The 24,920-nt window shown below is 41.8% G+C and overlaps 2 protein-coding genes across 2 annotated transcripts; both read left to right on the plus strand.

Moving 5' to 3' along the window:
* Nucleotides 1–520: 520 nt before the first annotated feature.
* On the plus strand, nt 521–24,328 carry LOC148098821 (von Willebrand factor A domain-containing protein 5A-like). Its single transcript, XM_087850833.1, has 15 exons — nt 521–615; nt 705–927; nt 1,500–1,666; nt 1,750–1,864; nt 1,997–2,145; nt 2,234–2,322; nt 2,485–2,629; nt 11,882–11,961; nt 12,052–12,166; nt 12,306–12,464; nt 12,550–12,653; nt 13,703–13,980; nt 23,475–23,620; nt 23,996–24,119; nt 24,249–24,328. Exons 1-15 carry the CDS (start codon nt 601–603, stop codon nt 24,326–24,328), a joined length of 1,989 nt encoding a protein of 662 aa, XP_087706959.1. The 5' UTR covers nt 521–600.
* On the plus strand, nt 5,384–7,592 carry LOC148098822 (uncharacterized). The gene is made up of 3 exons (XM_087851396.1): nt 5,384–6,434; nt 6,567–7,226; nt 7,321–7,592. Exons 1-3 carry the CDS (start codon nt 5,384–5,386, stop codon nt 7,590–7,592), a joined length of 1,983 nt encoding a protein of 660 aa, XP_087707522.1.
* Nucleotides 24,329–24,920: the final 592 nt, after the last annotated feature.

The following is a 24,920-nucleotide window of genomic DNA, read 5'->3' on the forward strand; positions in this document are numbered from 1 at the left end:
TCACAGCATGTGTGTGTCTAAATTTCCAGATCCTGAACAAGCAGAACAGAATTATTTAATTCAGTCCAGGGCAAAGGAAATGTCTTGGTGACATGCTCTGATATTAGATAATTAAGCAGATAAAGGAAGCTAACTTTTAATTGTTAGATTAAGAGAACATTTATTTAATTATTTATTTTTTTAAATGCAGTTAGATTAATTCTCTGTGGTGGTTGTTTCTGGCATAGAAACAATAATCAGATCCTGCAGTCTGCTAAATTTCCAGAAGGAACCAGGTAGGAAGCTAATAAACATAAAGAAATTTCAGTCTAAATAAAAGTTTATACAGAGGCATGGATGAACTCGAGAAAGAACACATTTTTGCTTGAATTAGCAATATTTGCAAGACTGGATGCTGATGTTTGTCTTTTAGTTCATCCGAAGAGCATTGAGGTGGAGCTGGAGGTGAGGGACCATGTGGCTACAGTGGTCTCCACTCTGAACTACGAGAACAAGGAGGACAAACCATTAGAGGCTGTTTTTGTCTTCCCTCTGCCTGGAGATGCTGCTGTCTGTCATTTCAGTGCTCAGATTGGACAGACACAGATTGTAGCTGAGCTGATGGAGAAACAGAAGGTGAGCTGGACAGTAAATATAACCTGATTATAAGTGAGATTCAAAATAAACACAGTGAATGTCACTGACATTTGTCACCTGTGCTTTAGGCTCGTGAGGAGTATGATGATGCTCTGAGCTCCGGTCAGCAGGCCTTCCTATTGGAGGAGAGTGATCAGAGTCCAGATATATTCTCTCTGCGTGTGGGCAGTCTGCCTCCAGGAGAGAGCGCCTCCATCAGGTTGGAGTACGTCACTGAGTTGTCTGTGCAGGCTGATGATGGTCTGAGGTTCTGTCTGCCTGCTGTGCTCAACCCTCGATACCAACCTCAGGGTAGGACAACTTCAGAATACTTGGACCAGAAATGTTTAAACCATATTAGGTCTTTAACAAACATTCAAAACACTGACAGAATACAATGTATGGCAGAAAATTAAGTCAAGATCCAACTTCATTTTCTAGAAGAAAAAGTGATATAGATATTTTTCATATTATAAACTTTGTAAGAAACCAGAGGCAGATGTGTTGAGTAACCACAGACTGTAACTTTTCAGATTTTCTTGTCAGCTTGATATGTTGCAAGTGAAATTTGAATATATAAAATTGTTATGGGAATTTGTGTATGTTCCAGTTTGCTATTAGAATTGATCAAGTATGTGGAACATTTGCAAAACACACAGAGTACAGCTGTTAAATTGTAAAGCTGCTCACAGAGATGCATGGTTCTCTATCATTTGTACTCTGATAATTTAGTTATTCCTGAACAGCTGAAATAGAACTGTTTTTTTTAAAAATACCTAATTTTACTGAAATCCTTATTCGAAGCAGAGGTTTTTAGCAGCTGAAGTTTTTTCTTGTGAGCAGACTTATTGTTTACAGCATTTCTAACCTGATGCTGTGTGCAGGTAGTGAAGGTGCAGGTGTCCAGGTGACTTCTGTTCCAGCCTCTCTGGTGCCCTACAGTCTGTCTTTTTCTGCCCGAGTGTCCTCTCCTCGTCCAATCTCTAAAGTAGAGTCCAACTGTTCCCTGGACCCTCTGCAGTACCTCAACACTGATCAAACCCAGGCCACGGTAGGTAGAGTACTGATGTGTCTGCTGTGTGTGGTTGTTACTTATTACTGAGGTGTAAATATGAATGTGTTTGTGGTGTGCAGGTCAAGCTGGCTGCAGGACACAAGTTTGACAGAGATGTTGAACTGCTGATTTATTACAAAGACGCCCACCAGCCCACTGCTGTGGTGGAGGCAGGACAGGCCTCTGCTGAGCCGGGTGAGTGAAAATATGTGAAGTCATTAGTTTGCAAATAAAAATTATTGTTCTTCTTCAACCTAAAAGTTAATTGTGTTGGAGCTATTATAAAATGTAAACTTGACCTATTTCTGTCCTTTTCATGTGTTTCAGGCTCTCTGATGGGTGATCCAGTGGTGATGGTGAGTCTGTACCCTGAGTTCCCCCAGTCTGTGATGTCTTCAAAGGCTTCATGTGGAGAGTTTGTCTTCTTAATGGATCGATCTGGAAGTATGAATTATACTCGCATCAGCAGTGCCAGGGTATCTATGATGTGGTGTTAGATTTATAAAACATTTCTTAGTGTTCCTCTCACACAGTGGCCTCACCATCTTTCTCTCTTCCCTTCAGGATACTCTGCTCCTCCTGTTGAAGAGCTTACCAATGGGCTGCTATTTCAACATTTACAGTTTTGGGTCCAGTTATGAATGCATCTTCTCGTAAGTCTCTCCCTCGTATCATAGCCCAACAAAATCCAGCTGTCCGAGACATAGTTTATTTTCACTTTATTAAAGACACACATTGGTCAATAGCAAACAAAATAAACACAAAGATATATATATATAAAATAAATGTGTGTATCTGTGTTTATGTGTTTGCAGCACAAGTGCGAAGTACAAGCAGAAGAATCTGAATAAGGCTCTGAAGAAAGTTGAGCAGATGGAGGCTAATCTTGGACGAACAGAGATCCTGAAGCCTCTCAAACATATTTACAGCCAGCCGTGCATTCCCAATCAACCTAGACAGGTAGCACACCTACACACACACACACACACACACACACACACACACACACACACACACACACACACACACACACACACGATATACAGTGGGGCAAAAAAGTATTTAGTCAGCCACCGATTGTGCAAGTTCCCCCACTTAAAATGATGACAGAGGTCAGTAATTTGCACCAGAGGTACACTTCAACTGTGAGAGACAGAATGTGAAAAAAAAATCCATGAATTCACATGGTAGGATTTGTAAAGAATTTATTCGTAAATCAGGGTGGAAAATAAGTATTTGGTCACCTCAAACAAGGAAAATCCCTGGCTCTCACAGACCTGTAACGTCTTCTGTAAGAAGCTTTTCTGTCCCCCACTCGTTACCTGTATGAATGGCACCTGTTTGACCTCATCATCTGTATAAAAGACACCTGTCCACAGCCTCAACCGGTCAGACTCCAAACTCCGCCATGGCCAAGACCAAAGAGCTTTCGAAGGACACCAGGAAAAGAATTGTAGACCTGCACCAGACTGGGAAGAGTGAATCTACAATAGGCAAGCAGCTTGGTGTGAAAAAATCAACTGTGGGAGCAATCATCAGAAAATGGAAGACATACAAGACCACTGATAATCTCCCTCGATCTGGGGCTCCACGCAAGATCTCATCCCGTGGGGTCAAAATGATCATGAGAACGGTGAGCAAAGATCCCAGAACCACACGGGGGGACCTGGTGAATGACCTGCAGAGAGCTGGGACCAAAGTAACAAAGGTCACCATCAGTAACACACTACAACGGCAGGGAATCAAATCCCGCAGTGCCAGACGTGTTCCGCTGCTGAAGCCAGTGCATGTCCAGGCCCGTCTGAAGTTTGCCAGAGAGCACATGGATGATACAGCAGAGGATTGGGAGAATGTCATGTGGTCAGATGAAACCAAAGTAGAACTTTTTGGTATAAACTCAACTCGTCGTGTTTGGAGGAAGAAGAATACTGAGTTGCATCCCAAGAACACCATACCTACTGTGAAGCATGGGGGTGGAAACATCATGCTATGGGGCTGTTTTTCTGCCAAGGGGACAGGACGACTGATCCGTGTTAAGGACAGAATGAATGGGGCCAAGTATCGTGAGATTTTGAGCCAAAACCTCCTTCCATCAGTGAGAACTTTGAAGATGAAACGAGGCTGGGTCTTCCAACATGACAATGATCCAAAACACACCGCCCGGGCAACAAAGGAGTGGCTCCGTAAGAAGCATTTGAAAGTCCTGGAGTGGCCTAGCCAGTCTCCAGACCTCAACCCCATAGAAAATCTGTGGCGGGAGTTGAAAGTCCGTGTTGCTCGGCGACAGCCCCGAAACATCACTGCTCTTGAGAAGATCTGCATGGAGGAATGGGCCAAAATACCAGCTACTGTGTGTGCAAACCTGGTAAAGACCTATAGTAAACGTTTGACCTCTGTTATTGCCAACAAAGGTTATGTTACAAAGTATTGAGTTGTATTTTTGTTATTGACCAAATACTTATTTTCCACCCTGATTTACGAATAAATTCTTTACAAATCCTACCATGTGAATTCATGGATTTTTTTTTCACATTCTGTCTCTCACAGTTGAAGTGTACCTCTGGTGCAAATTACTGACCTCTGTCATCATTTTAAGTGGGGGAACTTGCACAATCGGTGGCTGACTAAATACTTTTTTGCCCCACTGTAGATGATATGCCCTCCAAACCAGCTGAGATGGACTATGCTTTCCAAAGGTTCCAGAGTCATGGGAGAATGGCTACGCTGAAAATCCTTTAAAAATTTGCGTCACTTCAGACCTCGTACAATATTTATGTATTTACATACAGTATATATCTTGCCATATTTGACACACTCTGTCTCTATATCCAAACACCATTGGTTGGTAAACATAGACATTCAGAAATTATGAAAGACTTATGTCTTTCGATTTTAATCGATAAATCAATTATCAAAATCCACCCCTACTTTCAGGTCAACAAATGTAAGAAGGACAAATTCAGCTTTAACCTGAGCAATGGAAGAAGAGGGGAGGAGTGTTGGTCAAGTAACTTGAAAACAGTAATTAGTTATTAATTACTGATTACTTCTCCAAACACACTCCACTTTATCCATTGTTGGTCTACACACGCCTGTTGCTCTCACGGACATCGCATTCGCTTACGTCATTGTCATGAGACACTCTCACAAACAAAATCACGATGGTTTAGTAACTGTCATGGTGGTGGGTCGTTGACCCAGCGTTTTGTGTTTTATGATTATTTTCCTCTGTTCTAGTTATTCTGTGTCCTCCCCCCTTGTGTCCGGTTCGGGTTCTAGATTTCCTGTTTTGTTCTGAAGGTCTGTGTCTGTTGTCATTGTGTTCAGCTTGTCTCCTCCGGTCCTCATGTGTATTGGGTTCAGCTGTTCTTCCCTCCTGTGTGTGATTACCTGATTACCTTGTGTGTGTATATTTAGTGGGTGTCGGTCTGTGTTCGTTGTGGGCTCGTCTGTGTTTCTTGGTATCCTGCTCCTTAGTCTGCGTCTCTCTGCTCTGCTCTCTGTTTCGTTAAGATTTCAGGTTTGCTCTTTAGTTTCTCCTAGTTTAGGTTTCCGTTAGTAACTTCTCACGCTTCATTGCCTGTTTCTGCCACTGCCACCTTGTAAATAAACTCTCACTCATATCATCAGTCGGCTGTATGCATTTTGGGTCCTTCTTTTCCTCCACACCACACGGCTCACCCTGCCAGCCGTGACAGTACGAGCCCACCAAACATGGACCCAGCAGCATCCGCACCTTCCCAGGAGTTTCGGGAGGGATTGATCGACACCGTTTCAAGGTTGGTTAACCTGTGGCTCGAACATGAGGGAGAGGAATTTCACCGCGCTGTAGAAGCCAGGCTACAGCAGCTGATTTCTGCTCACCCCTGGCTACTGGACTCTCTTCACCCGCTCGCACAGGACTTCATTCTGAAAGAACTGCACGTTCACCCTCCAGCCGCTACCGCTACCGCTTCCCGACCCAGCCCGGTGGTGAATGTTTTGCACTGCCCGCCGGGGAATCTGCGGCCCGGCCCGCCGGATGTGGAATTACCCGGCCGGTCGGAGCTATCTCCAAGAAGGAAGCGACGTTCACGCCACCGACGCCCATCGCCACAGCCGGGCCCCGAGAGTTCTGAGTTGCCGGCTGTGGTGAGTGGAAAAGACACTCTGTCTGTTTCGCCAGACCTTGTGACTGTGACTGTGACTGTGTTTTTTGAGTCAGCTGCCCAGCCGGTAGCTCAGTTAGCCGCCCAGCCGCCACTAGCTCAGTTAGCCGCTCAGTCGTCACCTCCATCGCATTCAGCCTCACTACCCATAGCCCAGTTACAGTCACAGCCAGACTTATTACAAACTATGTTGCAGTCCATAGCCCAGTCAATAGCTCAGTTGGTAGAAGACTCATCAGCTCAGCCACCTATTCAGCCATCATCTTCACCGACTCCTCTGGTACAGCAAGCCATAACAGTTCAACCCATAAAGGACAGTTCAACAACTTCTTATTCTAAGCAGAGAGACAAACCTAACAACAATGAAAACATTTCTCAAGAGCTGGCCAGTTCTGAGACTGAGACGCACTCCAGGGCCTCCCCAGATCCTGGGTTTCAGCCCCCAGCAGACTCTGGACCCCTGGAGGTTAAGAAGCCAGCTGAGGACTGCACCCGGCTGTCGCTGCCTGAGCTGAGTCAATGCTCGGTGCAGCTGCAGTCCGCTTTGTGTTTGCCAGAGGCCCGTGCGCCTGCTGGTTCTGATCTGTCCCTGCCAGAGGCCCATGCGCCTGCTGGTTCTGATCTGTCTCTGCCAGAGGCCCATGCGCCTGCTGGTTCTGTTCTGTCTCTGCCAGAGGTCTCCGCACCTGCTGGTTCTGTCCTGTGTGTGCCAGGGGCTTCAGTGCCCACTGGTTCTGAGACTGTTCTCACTGGAGGGCCCGAGGAGCCCGTCCGGCCTCCTTCCTCGTCAGCTGGAGGGCCCGAGGAGCCCGTCCAGCCTCCTGCCTCGTCAGCTGGGGGGCCCGAGGAGCCCGTCCAGCCACCGGTTGCTCCACCAGCAGCCTCATCCACGCTTGCAGCAGCAGTTTCATCCATGCCGCCGCCTGCTGCAGCGCCTCCGTCTCCGGCTTCCACGCCGCCGCCAGCTGCGGCCTCCGTGTCGTCATCCTCGCCAGCTGCGGCCTCCGTGTCGTCATCCTCGCCAGCTGCGGCCTCCGTGTCGTCATCCTCGCCAGCTGCGGCCTCCGAGTCGTCATCCTCGCCAGCTGCGGCCTCCGAGTCTTCATCCTCGCCTGGTCCGGCCTCCGCTTCAGCCTCGTCTGGTGCGGCCTCCGCTTCAGCCTCGTCTGGTCCGGCCTCCGCTTCAGCCTCGTCTGGTCCGGCCTCCGCATCCGCTTCAGCGTCGCCTGGTCCGGCCTCCGCATCCGCTTCAGCGTCGCCTGGTCCGGCCTCCGCATCCGCTTCAGCGTCGCCTGGTCCGGCCTCCGCATCCGCTTCAGCGTCGTCTGGTCCGGCCTCTGCTTCCGTCTCGTCTGGTCCGGCCTCTGCTTCCGTCTCGTCTGGTCCGGCCTCTGCTTCCGTCTCGTCTGGTCCGGCCTTAGCTTCCGTCTCACCTGGTGCTGCGAAGGCCACGCAGCCTTCAGGTCCCCAACTGCCGCCTCAACATCGTCGGTCATCTGCCAGGCCGCATGTTGGGCATCTTCGCCACCGTGGTCGGCCTCCGGACTTCCTTTGTTGCCGCCGCTGTCGTGCGCACGGTCGGCTCCCAGAACTGCTTTCACGCCGCCGCTGTTGTGCGCACGGTCGGCCCCCAGAACTGCTTTCTCGCCGTCGCCGTCCGCACGGTCGGCCTCCAGAACTGCTTTCATGCCGCCGCTGTCGTGCGCACGGTCGGCCGCCTGAACTGTTTCCCCATCGCCGCCACTGCCTTCCACATGGTCGGCCCCCTGAGATGAACTGTTCTGGGCTCCTGAGTTGTCAGCCTCCGGGCCGGCTTCCTGAACTATGTTTTGGGATCCTGTTCAGGAACTCCAGTCTGTGTTGTGTTTTGGACAATTCATTTGGCCCACTGGAGCTTGTTTTTTGTTTGGTTGTGGTCCCTCCGTCCTGGGCCCCCGCCGCCCGCCCTGGGTTGGTCGTCTGTTTTTTGTTTTGGGCTGTCGGGAGCCAGCCCTTGGAGGGGGGGTACTGTCATGGTGCTGGGTTGTTGACCCAGCGTTTTGTGTTTTATGATTATTTTCCTCTGTTCTAGTTATTCTGTGTCTTCCCCCTTGTGTTTGGGTTCTAGATTTCCTGTTTTGTTCTGAAGGTCTGTGTCTGTTGTCATTGTGTTCAGCTTGTCTCCTCCGGTCCTCAAGTGTATTGGGTTCAGCTGTTCTTCCCTCCTGTGTGTGATTACCTGATTACCTTGTGTGTGTATATTTAGTGGGTGTCGGTCTGTGTTCGTTGTGGGCTCGTCTGTGTTTCTTGGTATCCTGCTCCTTAGTCTGCGTCTCTCTGCTCTGCTCTCTGTTTCGTTAAGATTTCAGGTTTGCTCTTTAGTTTCTCCTAGTTTAGGTTTCTGTTAGTAACTTCTCACGCTTCATTGCCTGTTTCTGCCACTGCCACCTTGTAAATAAACTCTCACTCATATCATCAGTCGGCTGTATGCATTTTGGGTCCTTCTTTTCCTCCACACCACACGGCTCACCCCGCCAGCCGTGGCAGTAACACAGTAAAGCAGTGTGCTTATGGGAAAGTAACAGTAATCTAATTACATTTTTTGTAATACTTATCCATTACATTACTCGTTAATTGAAAAAAGTAATCGGATTATGTTACTGCCCATCTCTGCTGGGGATTGTAGAATTTCTTAAAAAAAAAAAAAAAAAAAAGCAAACAAAGAAAAAGATGCACTTTACCTGGTGTTCAGAGAACTTTTGAAATCTTTTAAAGTAGAATGACTCTGAAAATGACTCATTCAGTGGGATGCCAAAGTTTGGACAACCTTGTTACTTGTTATTTTCCTGTATAAATCGTTGGTTGTTACTATAAAAAAAAATGTCAGTTAAATATATCATATAGGAGACACACACAGTGATATTTGACAAGTGAAATTAAGTTTATTGGATTTACAGAAAGTGGCAGAGAAAAGCATCTCTGCATCACTCTCACATACAGCATCTCCTTGGTTGAACGATGCACAGTGACTCCATCTGCTGCAAGATGATGTTGTAGGTCTTTGGTGCTGGTCTGTGGGTTGAGTCTGACTGTTCTCACCATTTGTCGCTTCTGTCTGTCCGAGATTTTTCTTGGTCTGCCACTTCGAGCCTTAGCTTGAACTGAGCCTGTGTTCTTCCATTTTCTCAATATGTTCCCAACTGTGGAAACAGACAGCTTAAATCTGTGAGACAGCTTTCTGTATCCTTCCCCTAAACCATGATGGTGAACAATCTTTGTCTTCGGGTCATTTGAGAGTTGTTTTGAGACCCCCATGTTTCTACTCTTCAAAGAAAATTAAAAGAGGAGGGAAACTTGCAATTGACCACTTTAAATACTCATTATTGGATTCACCTGTGTATGTTGGTCAGGGGTCACTGAGCTTACGAAGCCAATTTGAGTTCCAATAATTAGTTCTAAAGGTTTTAGAATCAATGAAATGACAACGGTGCCCAAATTTATGCACCTGCCTGATTTTGTTTAAACAATTATTGCACACTTTCTGTAAATCCAATAAACTTAATTTCACTTCTCAAATATCACTGTGTGTGTCTCCTATATGATATATTTAACTGACATTTTTTATTGTAACAACAAACGATTTATACAGGAAAATAATGACTATTAAAAAGGTTGCCCGAACTTTTGAATCCCACTGTATTTGATATAAAACTGGAGCAAATGTGCGATGTAAAAGAACACTGATTAAAAGGACAAGTAATGATTTCTTTATTCCTCAGATGTTTACCATAAGTTACTTTGACACAAAGGCATCTGATGGGATGCTTATACCTCTGATGAAGTCTCACAAGTGTCAGCTTTTTTTTATACTTGGATATGTAGATTTACTGATGAATAATCAGAATCATAATATTTCTGACTGTCTGAGTAAAAGTTGAATTGATGGAATCAGGACATTGTGAATCGGAATCGAATCACTTATAGAAATCAGTGACAATACCCTGACCTATTTTCTACACATTATTTGCATCTCTATATACACGGAGAGAGAAAGACCAGTGTGGGACCTATGGATTTTTCAACACACCACATCAATAGGCTCAGTTATTTGATTAGTGGATCTAAGAACATACCATAGCAACCTCCTTGAACAGGATCCCTTAACCATCACAACCAAAAAAGAGTTGGAAAGCACCAGGCCCTGACATGATTCTGACATACTGGTTGAAGAAGCTAACTGTACTCCATGAGCACATGGCAGCACAAGTGAATCTGTTGCTAATGGATGAGACACATCCAGAATGGCTAACTGAAGGTCAGATAGTTCTGATCCCCAAGGAACAATCCAAGGGACCGGTCCCACCCAACTACCGGCCAATAATCTGCCTCAGCATGACATGGATTTTTATTTTTCAATTAAATTTTAAACACCAAGCCTTGTGTTTGATTGTAGTTAAACTATAGCTCACACTAATTAAGAAATCTAGCCCCAGACATTTTTTTCAAACAAACAAATCAAATAGATTGTATTTACACTTTCAATCTCACTGAGAACTCTAAGGGGATTTGTTTTTTGCAGGTTCCTGTCAATTTGTTAAACTAGTTGATCTAAGTAGTCGTCTGTAGCAGATGAAACACAGAAGAAAATAACATTAAATTAACAGTTACGGGCAACGTAACATGTTTAGTTCTAAGTTCTGAATACAACTATTCATTTAGCTGTAGCACAAGAAGCAAATGCTGAACATTTGATTCCTTTCCACTTGTTGAAATTTTCAAACTATTCCTGGAAGGCCATCTTTAATTAAGATAAACTCATACTTGGAAATACATTTTACAAGAAAGTAACCCCTTTATAAACAAATGGCACAAGACAGAATAGCTAAGAGAGCTAACAATGCATGCATTCAGTATTTTGTATCACAAGTTGTGGCGAAACCCAGTCGTGGAAGGTGGACCCATGACCACAGTCAGTGGAAACACTGGCAAACATAGTGACAGAGCTGGCCACTATGCAGGCAGCATTGCATTAACACCAACTCAACAGGACACAGGACCAAGCAAAACCGCTCCATGTGGCCCCATTGGATGGCTGTTTCGCCTATGCAGCCTGCTGCCAAGTGGTTGCTTTCAGGTCCTTTACAGAGGACCTCATTGTGGTCAAGTGGTTCACGGAGGGGCTCAGAACAGGCATAGTGTGGTGGGACCAATTGGTCAAGCCTTGTTTCAACCATGTTCATTGTTGGCGGTGGTGTGGGTGGAGGTCAGGTGCATGAATGGGGTCATACACAAATTGTCACGCAACTCAACAGACTCAGGCACAGACCAGAATTCCTTCACAGGGACAAACAGTGAGTTTATTTAAAGTGCAAGCCCAAGTGCTGATATGTACAAAGTGCAGAGTGAGGTCCAGGGGTTCTGGGTTCGTGGGGAAAAGGGAAGGTCCAAACACATACAATTCTCTCTCCAAACTCCAGCTCCTTTCAGGTCTAGGGCAGATCTATATACAAGAGAGATCAATTAGAAACAGATTCAAACAGAGGCTCGGATTCAAATGTCTTAAGACAGATTCACTGATGCAGACTACTCAATGATCCAGCGACGAGTAGCACAGAATTGCCATATTAAATAAGGCCCAGGGTTGCAGCGATCAGTGGCAGGTGCGCCGATTAGGAACAGGTGCGTGGGTCAAAGGCGAGAGCCTGTGATGAGCACTGTCCAGGTAGATAGAGAGAGAGAGAACGCAAGAGCGGGGTGGCTATTTGTCCCCCAGTTTGCATGCCAAATATCCTTGGGCAAAATACTAACCCCGACAAGGCTATGTGCATCAGGTCCTTTTGTGTCACACATATTGTACCTGGTGGTAAATCATATACATAGGTGACTGCACATACACACACTCAAATGTTATACTGAATTATACTCTGAAACTCATTATGAGAATGTCCCGATATACCATTGTCCCAGTAAATTATATACCTAGGTGAATACACACACACACACACACACACACACACACACACACATAGAACAAGAGATGTTTCTGGGTTTGATGTTATGTCCTTATGTGCCAACTTATCTCTAGCTGTTTGTCTTTACTAATGGAGAGGTGGGAAACACCAAAGAAGTGATCGATCTGGTGAAGAAGAATTCAGGTTCTCACAGGTGAAACAACAAAAACACAACTATATCTACACAATTCCCAGAATGTCCAACATGTCCTCTGTGTAATCAGCAAAAACTGTTGTATTGCAGGTGTTTCTCTTTTGGGATTGGGGAAGGGGCAAACTCTGCTCTCATCAATGGGATGGCCAAGGAAGGAGGAGGTCACGCTCAGTTCATCACAGGGACTGACAGGATGCAACCAAAAGTAAGACATTAAACACAATTAGAGGTCAAGTTAAACATTACAGCAGCAGCAGATACATTTTTGAGATCAGACCTGCAGTGAGTAAAATGTCTGTTCCAGCTGTTTGTGTATATTTGGAGAGTTTTTCATTATTTTTCAGCTGATGCAGTCGCTGCGATTTGCTCTGCAGCCGACTGTGGTCAACATCTCAGTCACATGGGATTTACCAAAGGAAGTGTCTGTCACTGTCCTCTCTTCACCAATCACAACACTTTTCCAGGGTCAGAGGTCACTGATTTATGCCCAGCTCACTGGACAGGTAGGAGCAGCAGCCTCTCATGTTGTTGTTTAGATATCTGATGACAGTAATTAACGTGACTTCTAACACTGTAATTCTGTGTCAGAGCTCAGAGACAGCAGAGGGCTGTGTGACGCTGAAGTACAGCCTGGCAGGTCATCGCTCTGAGAACCAGCTGCACTTCAGTCTCAGACCTGCAGAGGACACTGGGTACAACATGTTTTGATATACACAAAAAAAAAAAAAACACTTTTCTGTAGATCATGATCTCAGACACATATTGAGCTTAAAGAAAAGATTATGAGACAAATTACTCTTTTCATTTAATTGCATATAAAGTATCTAAATTTTAGGAGCAGGTCCACACCTCCAAACACGCCCCTTCTGGTTCTCATCTATATATGATCCCCCAGTTTTACAAGCTGTTCATTCTTGGAAGCCACGCCATTCCCATGCTTCCGTAAGGTCTCCCAAATATCCTTTCATTAAGGATTCAGACTGGACTGTAGCCTGGTTTTAACTGTTTCTTAACTTCTCACATCCAAATGTCAATCCAAAGTTTTCTTCCATGCAGAAGCAAAACTGCAAATTCTATAGCAAAAGCTACTGCACACCTTGTAGCTCCACCCACCCATCTGTGCCAGGTAGCATTTCTGTGCACCTGCCTCCTAACACCATTTAATGTGCAGCTGGAAATCAGTTGCTAATTGCATGCTCTGCTCCTCTTCCATTTAACTCTGCCAGCCATGGGAAGCCAGTTTTGATGTTTTCTATCCCTCCTTCCACAATGTGCACGAGCAGGTTTGGCACTGGGATGCCAGGTTCTTCTCTGGCATCCATATACATAAGGAGGAGAGTGGAGATGCACAGGAAGACTGAAGGATCATGAAAAACTGTGTTTCACATTGTCACAGGAATGCCTTTGCATTCAGTTGGTAATTCAGAAAATGGTTCAAATGTTTTTAATTCTTATGTGCTGCTTAGACTCTTTTATAAATAGGACACACAGCAAGTTGGTAACTAAAGTGATTTCCACATCTTCTTTATAAGGCTATGCCGCATTAACCTTAATTCCATAACTGTGATAAAAGAGCTAATAACCGGTTTAAAACCTGAAGCAAGTGTCCACCTTTCATTTGGAGTCTGGTTGCTTCTAGGTATGAAGAAGTGTTGTGTTTGACTCCACCTTTGTATAATATACAATTAAGTCACAGATAAAGTAATGTACTATCGTTGGGTGTGTTCCTACTTCTCTGCAGATTAACAGTCCACAGGTTGGGTGCTCGGACTCTGATTCGCTCCCTGGAGATGGAGGAGAGAGAGCACAGAAGATGCCAAGATGGAGGAGTGAAGGAAAAGGTGGTGCAGCTCAGTGTCCAATCAGGAGTGAGCAGTTGTTTCACTGCCTTCCTTGCTTTCAGTAAAGACAATGGCAGGGTGATTCAAAGACCTCTGAAGCGCAGAAATATTCAAACACCCGGTGAGTTTATTTCAAAAAACGAAAACTTTGTGATCCACAGCTCTGAAGATAAAGATGGCTTAACTTGAATGAAGTGTGTGCAATGATAGCTCAAATTGCAGAATGATACCAGTCAAAAGGTTTAGAACACCCCAATTTTTCCAGTTTTTTATTGAAAATTATGCAGTTTAATTTGTCATTGCACTCTGCAATTTAGTAAGTACTGATTGTTTGCTGTTGTTGACATATTTTGACTTTTGTTTGTTTTTTCTCCCTGCGAAGAGGACATGTGCTATGGCTGTTTAGATGAGGGTAAGTAAAACAGCGCTTATTAGTTGTTTTTCTGTGTTGTACAACAGCCTCAAACATAATCTGGAGAATCATGTGACTGATGCAAGTCAGATTATTTTATTTAGCAAAATTGTGATTAATTGTTAAATGTTATTGTCGAGGGCCACAGGCAGGACTCCACACACACTGACACATTTTTTTAAACAGCCCCAAGAAATGGGCACATCAAAGTAAAGCAAGTTTAAGATTTTACATTTTATTTGTACTCAGTTGATGTTATTGTACACAGCTTCATGGAATTGTTTTTTAGTTTAGTGAATGCTGACCAATTGTGTATAAAAATGATTACTCATGTGGCATTTTGTCCTCATAACAACTGTATTAGTTTGAATAATTTACTCTGTATGGGTTTTAAAATGCTTGTTTTGAGTCATGGTAAAAAGCCCAACAAACAAAAATGTAGTAAATACTGATTGTTTGCTGTTGTTGACATATTTTGACTTTTGTTTGTTTTTTTCTCCCTGCGAAGAGGACATGTGCTATGGCTGTTTAGATGAGGGTAAGTAAAACAGCGCTTATTAGTTGTTTTTCTGTTTTGTACAACAACCTCAAACGTAATCTGGAGAATCTGAGGTCTCACTTTGAACCTGAAGTTTAGTGAATGCTGACCAGTTGTGAGTAAAAATGTTTTCTTATGCAACATTTCATCATTATAACAACTGGTAAATGTGTCATTATTATCTGTGCTTTTTTTAAACCAGATAGTGAGGGATCCACTGTCTTTAGCAGCCTCACATAGCTCCTTTTCTCACTGTTTCTTCCTCCTGTCCTCACAGGGCATTTCTAGACAATGTTCATGAGTAATAACTTTTAAAAATCTATACACACAAAACACACACACATTCATATATGCACATACAGTGACATTTTATACCTTCTCCAGAATACTATATACTATGACCTAGTGTCCTAGTGCTGTAATAATAAATGAATACAAATAAAAAATAAAGTAATAAATATGAAATAACATATTTATAATGATACAAATTGTTTGACTATCCACTCTCTGCAAGCAGAAAGCTTATTCAATTTTTAAACTGTAGAGAGAGAAAATCAGCACTTTGTCATGTATGAAATATAAATCTAATAGAATTTGTTTCTTAATGTTTTGTTCTTTAAAACACATTTGCAATGGTAGTCAGTAACATAAGCAGCAATTTAAGATAGCTGAGTTGTTACATGTGTAGTGATATTTTGAAGACCGAAAACCTGTACACCTTGAACACTGCAGTGGAAGAAACACCATGAGTACGTGTCATAAGTTTGGATATACCTCCTTATACAGTACAGGGATTTTAGTGTTTTTTTTCCATAGTGTACAACAATACTGAAGACCTCAAATGAATGAAATAACAAAAATAGGATTATGATATAGAAGAAAGTTTGCCTTTTTTAAATTTTCAAATGAGTTTGCTTTGATTACAGCTTTGCACACTGCAGCACTGCATCACAGAGGGTCTCAGGAACAGTGTATGATCTGAGCATTAGCGCCAGATGACACTTTGTTGAAAATAAGTATCACAGTAATTTAATGCTCCCATCGAGTTTAGTTACATGTGGAGAAGTGGCTTTCCATACTAGGCAAAAGTTTTTAACACTGTTTTGACATTTTAAACAGTTTAATAACCTTGCTAGTATAGGTTCATTGTTGATCCATGGTATAAAGTTCAGTTGTAATGTCTTTACCTCCAATCTTTTATTTATTTTAAACCTGAAAAAGTTTTCCTTACTTTATGAGTGTTCCACACCAGGTTCTGCTGGTAAGAAAAAAGCTAAATAGAATAGAAACACAAATGTGTGTTTTACTGTAAATATGGTAATTGCCAAACCAACATATTTCTGTGGGTTATTTAAATTCAACATATTTCTAACCTATGCATTCATCATTCATCCTATAGGTGAAGGTAGGGACATAGATCAACTGATAAATTGGGAGCTTTGCTTTCAGGCTCAGCTCTCTCTTTACAACAACAGAGCAATGCAGTATCCATGTAACACTGTCAGGTTTCCTGGGTCATTGACCCAGTGATTTCAGTTTGTTCATGTTCAGTTTATTTTGCCACATCAATGTTGTTCTCACTTCCTGTTTTTCCGTGTCAGCTTGTCTCTTGTGTCGTTAGCCAGATTATGTTCAGCTGTTCACTCACTGGTCTCTCATTATCATCCTCATCAGTCTGTGTATTTAAGTCCTCGGTTTTCCTCAGTTCACTGTCGTGTCATTGATGTGATGTTGTCGTTGCCGTGTGTGCAGTATACTCAGTCAGCCATCTCATCTTCTGTTCCGCTCCTCCGTTCATCCCGTCTGTAATAAATCACCAGTCTTCACCTACCTGCGAGTCCTGCGTTTCGGTTCTTTCTTCTTCACCTCCACACAACTCCTGACACACACCAGCTGTGTTGCTAGTCCATATGGCGATGTCCCTTTCCCTTCTTCCCTCACTCATGAAAAAGACCCTTAAACTACACTCAATCTCATGCACTCTCCCACGGTCCTTCCCCACCAGTGAAGATCCCACAGTGCTTCAATAATGGAGCACTGTGGGAGCACTAAGGAGGCCAAACCATAATAAACCCATGTTCCATTGTGTGTGTATGTGTGTGTGTGTGTGTGTGTGTGTGTGTGTGGGGGGGGGGGGGGGGGGGGGGTGTTCTATTATGGTATTACTTTACTGCATTTCCAGTGTGTTTGAGATCTAACTTATACTGAAAAATGAAGCCACTTCCAATCAGATGCTTTCCAGATGGTATTGTATGCTAATTCAAAATCTGATATTAGTTTAATATGTTCATAATTCCTTCAATTTTTACAAGATCTCAAACACCACTGGCTGAAATACAGGGTGTTGACCAGAACATGTTAAGGCACAACATGGTGAGCAAAGCGTTCTGAACTGACAAAACTTGTGTGTTGGTAACAAGCACTCAAGCCAATGATTTAGTTCATTGTTTGCTGATTTCAGCATTTTTTTAACCTTAGTTGTGTTTTTTTCCCTGTTTTTTTTTTTTGATTACAGAAAGTGAGAGTGAGTCTGAATACATAAACTATGTTTCCTCCCCTACGAGTAAGTTCATTGTTATTTACTATTTTCTACTGTCTCCTATTCATCCTTGTGTTGACTTTGACTTGGTTTGTAAAGGGAAATTACAGATTAAATGGAATTAGAAATACGCAAGTATGTGGTTTCTATAAACTCATTAAATACCTTAAAACACTTAAAGAAAACTTTATTTATTTATTTTTTTATTTTTCTATTTGACAATTTTAAAACAGGCTTCATAATTTAGTTTTTAGGTGTCTTTAGTTTAGCTCTTCATCTTCCTTGTATGTATCGTCAAGTCTCAGTCTGTGATGTTTCCATTTTATTTTGGTACCCTTTGTCTTTTGTGTTCTGTATTCGGTTTCATTTCCCCATGCCTTGTTTGAAGTTGTCAGCCTTTCTTCCCAACTCTTCCTTGATTATCTAGTACAGGGGTTCCTAATTCCAGTCCACGAGGGCCGGACCCCCTGCAGGTTTTTGATATCACCCTGGGTCAACACGCCTGAATCAAATGATTAGTTCATTACCAGGCCTCTGGAGAACTTCAAGACATGTTGAGAAGGTAATTTATCCATTTAAATCAGCTGTGATGGATCAAGGACACATCTAAAACTTGCAGGGACACCGGCCCTCGTGGACTGGGATTGGGGACCCCTGATCTAGTATGTATTTAATGTCTCTGTCTCCCTATGTTCAGTGTCATGCATCTGCATGCCTATGCAGTTTTCATTGCTAACTTTATGGACTTAGTGACGTAAAAGGCCCTTTTTGTTTTGCCACTTCATCTTCAATAAGACTTTTTTCAAACCAAAGCAGTTAAATTATTACATTTTGCAGTGTCCCTAATAAAACAACTGTTAGAAATATAAATTAACATATTTTTTACAACAACTAGTTTGTATTGCTCTTTAGACATAGAGCACAGACTTTGATGATTATTTACATTTAATTAGTGTTCAAGTTTGTGCAACATTTTTGTAAAAATCCCCAAATTAAAGCCAACTGTCTGTCCTCCCTGTACACTGTGGTAGTGCATAGTGGCAAAACTCAAAAAATTATCTGTGTTAAACAAATTATGGATCTTATTATTTAGATTATACTATTTATTTATATTCCTGTAACGTCTCTTTGGGGGTGATCGTGGCTCAAGAGTTGGCAGCTCGTCTTGCAATCGGAAGGTTGCCGGTTCGAGCCCCGGCACGGACAGTCTCGGTCATTGTGTCCTTGGGCAAGACACTTCCACCTACTGGTGGTGGTCAGAGGGCCCGGTGGCGCCAGTGTCCGGCAGCCTCGCCTTTATCGGTGCGCCCCAGGGTGGCTGTGGCTACAATGTAGCTTGCCATCACCAGTGTGTGAATGTGAGGGTGGATGACTGAATGTGTAAAGCACTTTACTAGTCATTAGGGACTAGTGAAGTGCTTTACACATTCAGTCATCCACCCTCACATTCACACATGTCATTAGGGACTAGTGAAGTGCTATACAAATACAGGCCATTTACCATTCTTTGTTTTTTGTTTTTTACTTGTATTGCTTAGGTATCCAAGAGGCATCTACTGTGACAAAACAATCTGATGGTAAATAAAAACTGTCTGTCTGTATTTTTCTATTATATAAAACATATTGTTGGGTGAATGCCAAAAAGCATTCAACCAACTGAGTTCCTGTTTCTTTGTACTTCATTATTATTCAAGTTGCTTTGTTTTTTGGCCTAAAACTATTCCCATAGTTTTTCTGCTATTTTCACCATTCAAATATTAAAATTTGAATTTGGAAATTTGCTATTTCTGCTTTCATCTGCTATATCTTTTGGTGTAATTTTTATACTTTTTAAAATATTAAGCTTTTTATGTGATTTTTTTCCCCATTGAAATAAATGGGAAACGTCCCACAAATATCAACTTCCTTTAAAACTTGCTTGTGTTTGAAGCTTCACTGCTTTCACATGCTTTCACCTACAAACACCATTCAAACTTTAAAATGTTCCCGCCGTTATTGGTCTGTCATTGATCTTTCATATCTCTTAACATTTTCTTAAAATCCCTTGTTAACTTTTGGTTGGAAAGAGGAGAATTTTTCACATAGAACATGGGTTGTTATCATTGCTACAGACCACTGAACAGGCCATGTACTGCCCCTTTGTGAATCTGTTCTTCATGTCCAAACAAATGCTACTAACTCACTCAATTTTCATTCTATCCACACACAAATTATATATCAAAACATAGGTTATTTTGTTGGCTTTCAGAAAATGTCACTGGTATTATTGTAGGAGTTACCATTTTCTTGCAAATTGCCTTGAAGCAACACAAATTCAGAAAACTTCCCAAATTAAATGTCTATGGCGACTCCAGTGAAATCACAGCTGATATTCTGTAACGGGATACATTTTCAACTCGTCATATGTCCTAAACACTAATCCCTAGAGATATGAGCCTGGTGCCAGTACATCTTCAGACACTCGTGACGCTCACTGTGTAAAAAGTTTTTTTGATACCTTTTACCATGTTCCCATGAATTACGTTTGCTTCAGGGTAAGAAATCTGTCCTTCTCTCAGATTTCAAACTCTGGAAATGAAGCCGTTTTTTCTCTCATCATATCTCCTAGATGGATTTTCCTAGGGACCTGAAACCATTGCTTTGATTGTTCACCAAAGCCTGCTGATTCTTACAGTGAATGAATGATATTGTTAGCCTGAGTACTTTTCGAGTTACAGAATGTTTAGTAACAGCAAGAAACGGCGGTTTTTGCTTCTCATCTAACACTACAAATTTAGAGGCCTGTTTAGGTCACTGGGAGGAGCCCAGCTTTAGCTAGAGTAGAGAAGGCATTCTGACAACAGAAGACACTGGTTTGAAACATACCTTTGGCAGTATGTTTTCAGCAGACAGTACTACTTTTTTTGGCTGTTTTCAGCAGACCATTTCAGGTACATGGCATTCACCTGGCATTTTCGCAGGAAATGCAACTCTTTCTAGTTTGAAGTGTTTTGAAGTGTTGAAGTGTTTTTTTAAACTTGTATTGCTTAGGTACCCAAGAGGCATGTACTGTGACACAACAATCTGAGCGTAAGTAAAAACTGTCTCTCTGTATTTTTATATTATATAAAATATATTTTTACAAGTGTTTTTCAATTGAAGATTTGTTTTAACTTGTATTGCTTAGGTACCCAAGAGGCATGTACTGTGACACAACAATCTGATAGTAAGTGAAAACTGTCATTCTGTGCGTATTTTTCTATCCATCCATCCATCTTCTACCACTCATTCAGGGCCGGGTCGCGGGGGCAGCAGCTCAAGCCAACAAGCCCAGACCTCCCTCTCCCCAGTCACCTCCTCCACTGATGTTCTGGTGGGAACACCAATGCGTTCCCAGGCTAGCCGAGAGATATAATCTCTCCAAAGTGTCCTGGGTCTGTCCCAGGGCCTCATCCTGGTGGGACATGCCTGGTCACCTCACCCCGGGAGGTGCCTAGAAGGCATCCTTGTCAGATGCCCGAACCACCTCAGCTGGCTCCTTTTGATGTGGAGGAGCAGCGACTCTACTCTGAGCCCTTCCCGGATGGCCAAACTTCTCACTCTATCTCTAAAGAAGAGTCCAGCCACCCTTCGGAGGAAGCTCATTTCTGCCGCTTGTATCCACGATCTCGTTCTTTCGGTCACTACCCACAGCTCATGACCATAGTTGAGGGTAGGGAATTACAGGTTACTAGGTCGACCAGTAAATAGAGAGCTTCGGTTTTACAGTCAGCTCTCTCTTCAACACAACAGAACAGTACAGCGTCAGCACCACTGCAGTCGCAGCACCAACCCGTCTATCGATCTCCCGCTCCCTTCTTGTGACTTAGGCTCTGGTAACCCATCCTGGGAAGGGTGAACGGTTCCCTCGATGGTCTTCTCATAGGGGTCTTCTCAGTCGCTCTTTTCTGGTTCCTCACCCACTATTTTTATATTATATCATATATTTTATATTATATAAAATTGTTGTTATGTTGTTATAAGTGTTATCTATCTATCTATCTATCTATCTATCTATCTATCTATCTATCTATCTATCTATCTATCTATCACAATTTGCAACCTTTAAGTACTATTTGTAAAGAGTTAATAGATATTATAATGTTGTCTGAATCCAATTTTTACTTGATATTACATTTATTAATCTACTAATTATAGACCCTAGCTGTGCATTGGCTGTAGAAAAGACATGAAATAGTAGACATGAATATTATGTTGTCATTCTCTTCCATTATACAGAGAAACCATTGCACTGGGTGATATTTTGCTTAATGGATTTAGAGCAGGATTTTACATTTGGCTTTGTAATATACTCATGAAAATGAGTTTTGTTAGTCATAATAAATAAATACATTACCAGAATGTTTAATTTGGCTTTGTTTTGTATTTTAGTAATTAATTGAGCCTCATCAGATTCCCGTTTCTCTGCTCTCTCAACAGATTGTCGCTACAAGCCTACCAAAAATGTTGACAACATCACAAGAGTGTTCTCTCAGATGAAGAAGAAACTAGTTAAGTTCTGGAAATCTCGTGAAATGCCTTTGGAGGCTGATGATGCAGCTCCAAAATATGTACCCAAGAATAATATGCATCGTAAGTATATAGAAAAGCACAGATATATAGGGGTGGGTTTAAAAAAAATCTGATTTTCCTTCTTTTTTTTCTTTTTTTTCGCCTCTTGGGAAATCAGATTTTCCAATTCAAATAAATTCTAGCTTGAATAACGCGATATTAATTAATTAAATCCTGAATAAATTTTTATATATAAAAATATTTTACCAAAAATGATAAATTTCAGTTTAGAGCTCACAAAACTATTTTAACAACCACCAAACAGGTAAAACAACAAATGAGAGCAATTAAACATATTCCACACAAAGCTGTAAACACAAAGCCCAGACATACACAGACACGCCATCAGACATCTCACAGATTCTAATGCTGCAGGTTTTGTCGTTCTCCGACCAAAATTCACTAAACCAGCAGCAAAAGAAGATCAAAACTAGGCTTCACATTTGATAAACATCGCCATTAATTCCCTCTTACGTTTGCTGTTTTGCTTTCACCATGCTAAAATCACTGCACAGCTCTTTCGCTCTCTCAGTGTACTTAAAGAACAGTTCCCCATCTCAAATCTCTGTTTTCTGCATTGTTCGCTTGCTTATTACGTACCAGAGTTCTGTTGTGTACAGTGCTCAGTGGTCAGGAAAATTCCCTTTGGGTTTTTCTGTGTTTTATCCTTACTTCGTTTCACACAAAGGCATCTGCTGTGATTCTCACACCTCTGGTGAAGTCAGTCATGAAGTGTCAGCTTTGTTTTTATACATGGATATAAAAATATTGATATGTACTAATAAATGATCAGAATTATAATATTTCTGACTGTTCTAGTAAAAAAAATTATTGATGATGATCAGTGACGATACCCAGCCCTACAGCCATACACATCAATCCTTTACAATGTGTAAATGTAAATGACAATCACTGAGAAAAAGCCAGTGACGAGCTCTTTGGACTGATTTTTAATCTTTGTTTTAACCTTTGTGATCATGTATTATACTAAAAGAAGGTATTTGTTAGCACTCATAAGTATAGGGATTTATGTCGGTATATGGGCATTTTACTTAATTTTTATATTATAAAGTGTTCATTTTGTGACAGTGAATCTCAGGCCATGTTATAGAGAAGAGTGAAAGTAATGTAACATGCAATAGCATCTATTATTAATATTTTTCATATACTGTTTTATATAGCATTTTTTGTTCTAGACAGCCAGTGAGCTCATTAAAGCGAATTGTTTTATTTCATTTCAAATCCATGTTAGTTATACAGTCCAAATTCCCAACAATGTAAAATCAAGACGCTACAACCCTACAACGAACAGTCATTCATTCTAAAGTGAAAAAGGTCATTCAAAAGTGGAAAGACACTGAAAAGAGCTGCCAATCTTCCCACAAGTTGATCTAAAATTCACCTTAAGGTCAAACCACACAATGCTTAGAGAAACAACAAGACACCCAAGAGCTACATCTCAGATTCCATGGGCCTTACTTGTGGTGGTTTATCCATTTAATTATTTTGTATACTATTTTATGTCTTCTCATCTGGTGTCTTAATCAGATCAGTCAAGTCAGGTTAGAATTTCATTTTTGCACTTTTTTTCAGCTGCTGTGCCCGAGCAGCCACCCAGAGACCCTTTGCTGCAGTTAGTCTCACTCCAGGAGGCGTCTGGCTGCTGGGTGCTTGATCCAGCTCTGGCTGCTGCACTGGGAAAGTCCAGTGAGAAGTTGGAAAAGTCAAAGCCTGCACTGGTGGGTTGCTGTTAAGTCAAATCATAACACAAAACCTAGAAAGTAATTTATTGATTTTTTTAAAATAATTAAATTGTTTAATTTAAAAGAAAATGCCTAATGTAGCTGAAATTTTTAACTACAATGTGAAGTAAAACTAATAAAAATGAAGTCAAACTAAAAATAGGTCTGCCCATCTGCATAAAAAATATGTCATACTTAAACCTTCAGAGCAAAACATAACTGATACTTACACTCTTGAGCACCTACTGAACTGCACTGAAGTCTGATATTATCCAGAAATCATCCAGCAGCAAGTATTTTCCATGGAGATGAAGTTGTTCTGAACTACTTTTTCTACTTGTTTCATGTTAATGACTTTGATTTGATAACTAGGTCACTAAGGAAGTGTGGGCCACCATTCTGGCTCTGGTCTGGCTTCATGGTTTCAAGATGGATGCAAAGGACGAGTGGGAGCTTCTTGCTATGAAGGCTGCCTCGTGGCTCCGTGCTCAGAATGGTAGTAACCACGATAATAACTGCTCGTGTTTTTTTTTAATGTGCTAATTTATTTATTTATTTGCATTTGATACTAAAAACAACTGTTTTCCCTTCCTATAATATTTTCATGTTTTGTTTTGTTTTTAAGCAGCTCGTGTGACAAAGTGTGTGGAAGCTGGAAATGTACTGCTGGGATGCAGTGTGAAGAAAGAAGCTCTGGGGCTGTGAAGAGTTTCTTAAAGTCATTTGCTTTTAGGATTGGCTTACAAGCAGTTCTGCTCCCCGGTGTGCTATACATCTACATCCTGTCATAACTGAATTCTGTTAATATTTTATTTTTGTTTGTTTTGTGGTAATTTTGAAGAATTGAGTATTTTAATATATTGTCTGCCAAAGCACTTTGTGAACAACTTTTAAATGTGCCATATGTGGATTTTTGGAATACTGTAAACTGCAGTGCACTGGGTTTTAAGCTTGAAAGATGAAAACTAAAAAACGAACACAACAAACACCAGCATGGTATTGTAAAGCTTTTAGTTTTGATTGATATCTTTCCACTATGCAACACACTAACAAGGTAAGAGTAACAAGGAGGATCCTGCTGCTCACAAGTGGGAAGGACTGAAGTATTGAAATACCACACCTGTGTTTCCAATGTCAAAAGTTAGAAACCTTTAAGCTGTGTTAAGATTTAAGATTTGAAATTTTAATGCCAGAAAAGAGCTTGAAACAGTTGTACAGCAATGATGGAAGTCAAAATACAGTCAGTTCTTTTAGACTACCCAATTTTACAACTATTCTTCACCATTTTAATATGGAA

The sequence above is a fragment of the Neolamprologus brichardi genome, chromosome 14 (genome assembly GCF_056152115.1).
Source record: "Neolamprologus brichardi isolate AB-2024 chromosome 14, ASM5615211v1, whole genome shotgun sequence".
Taxonomy (NCBI): Eukaryota; Metazoa; Chordata; class Actinopteri; order Cichliformes; family Cichlidae; genus Neolamprologus; species Neolamprologus brichardi.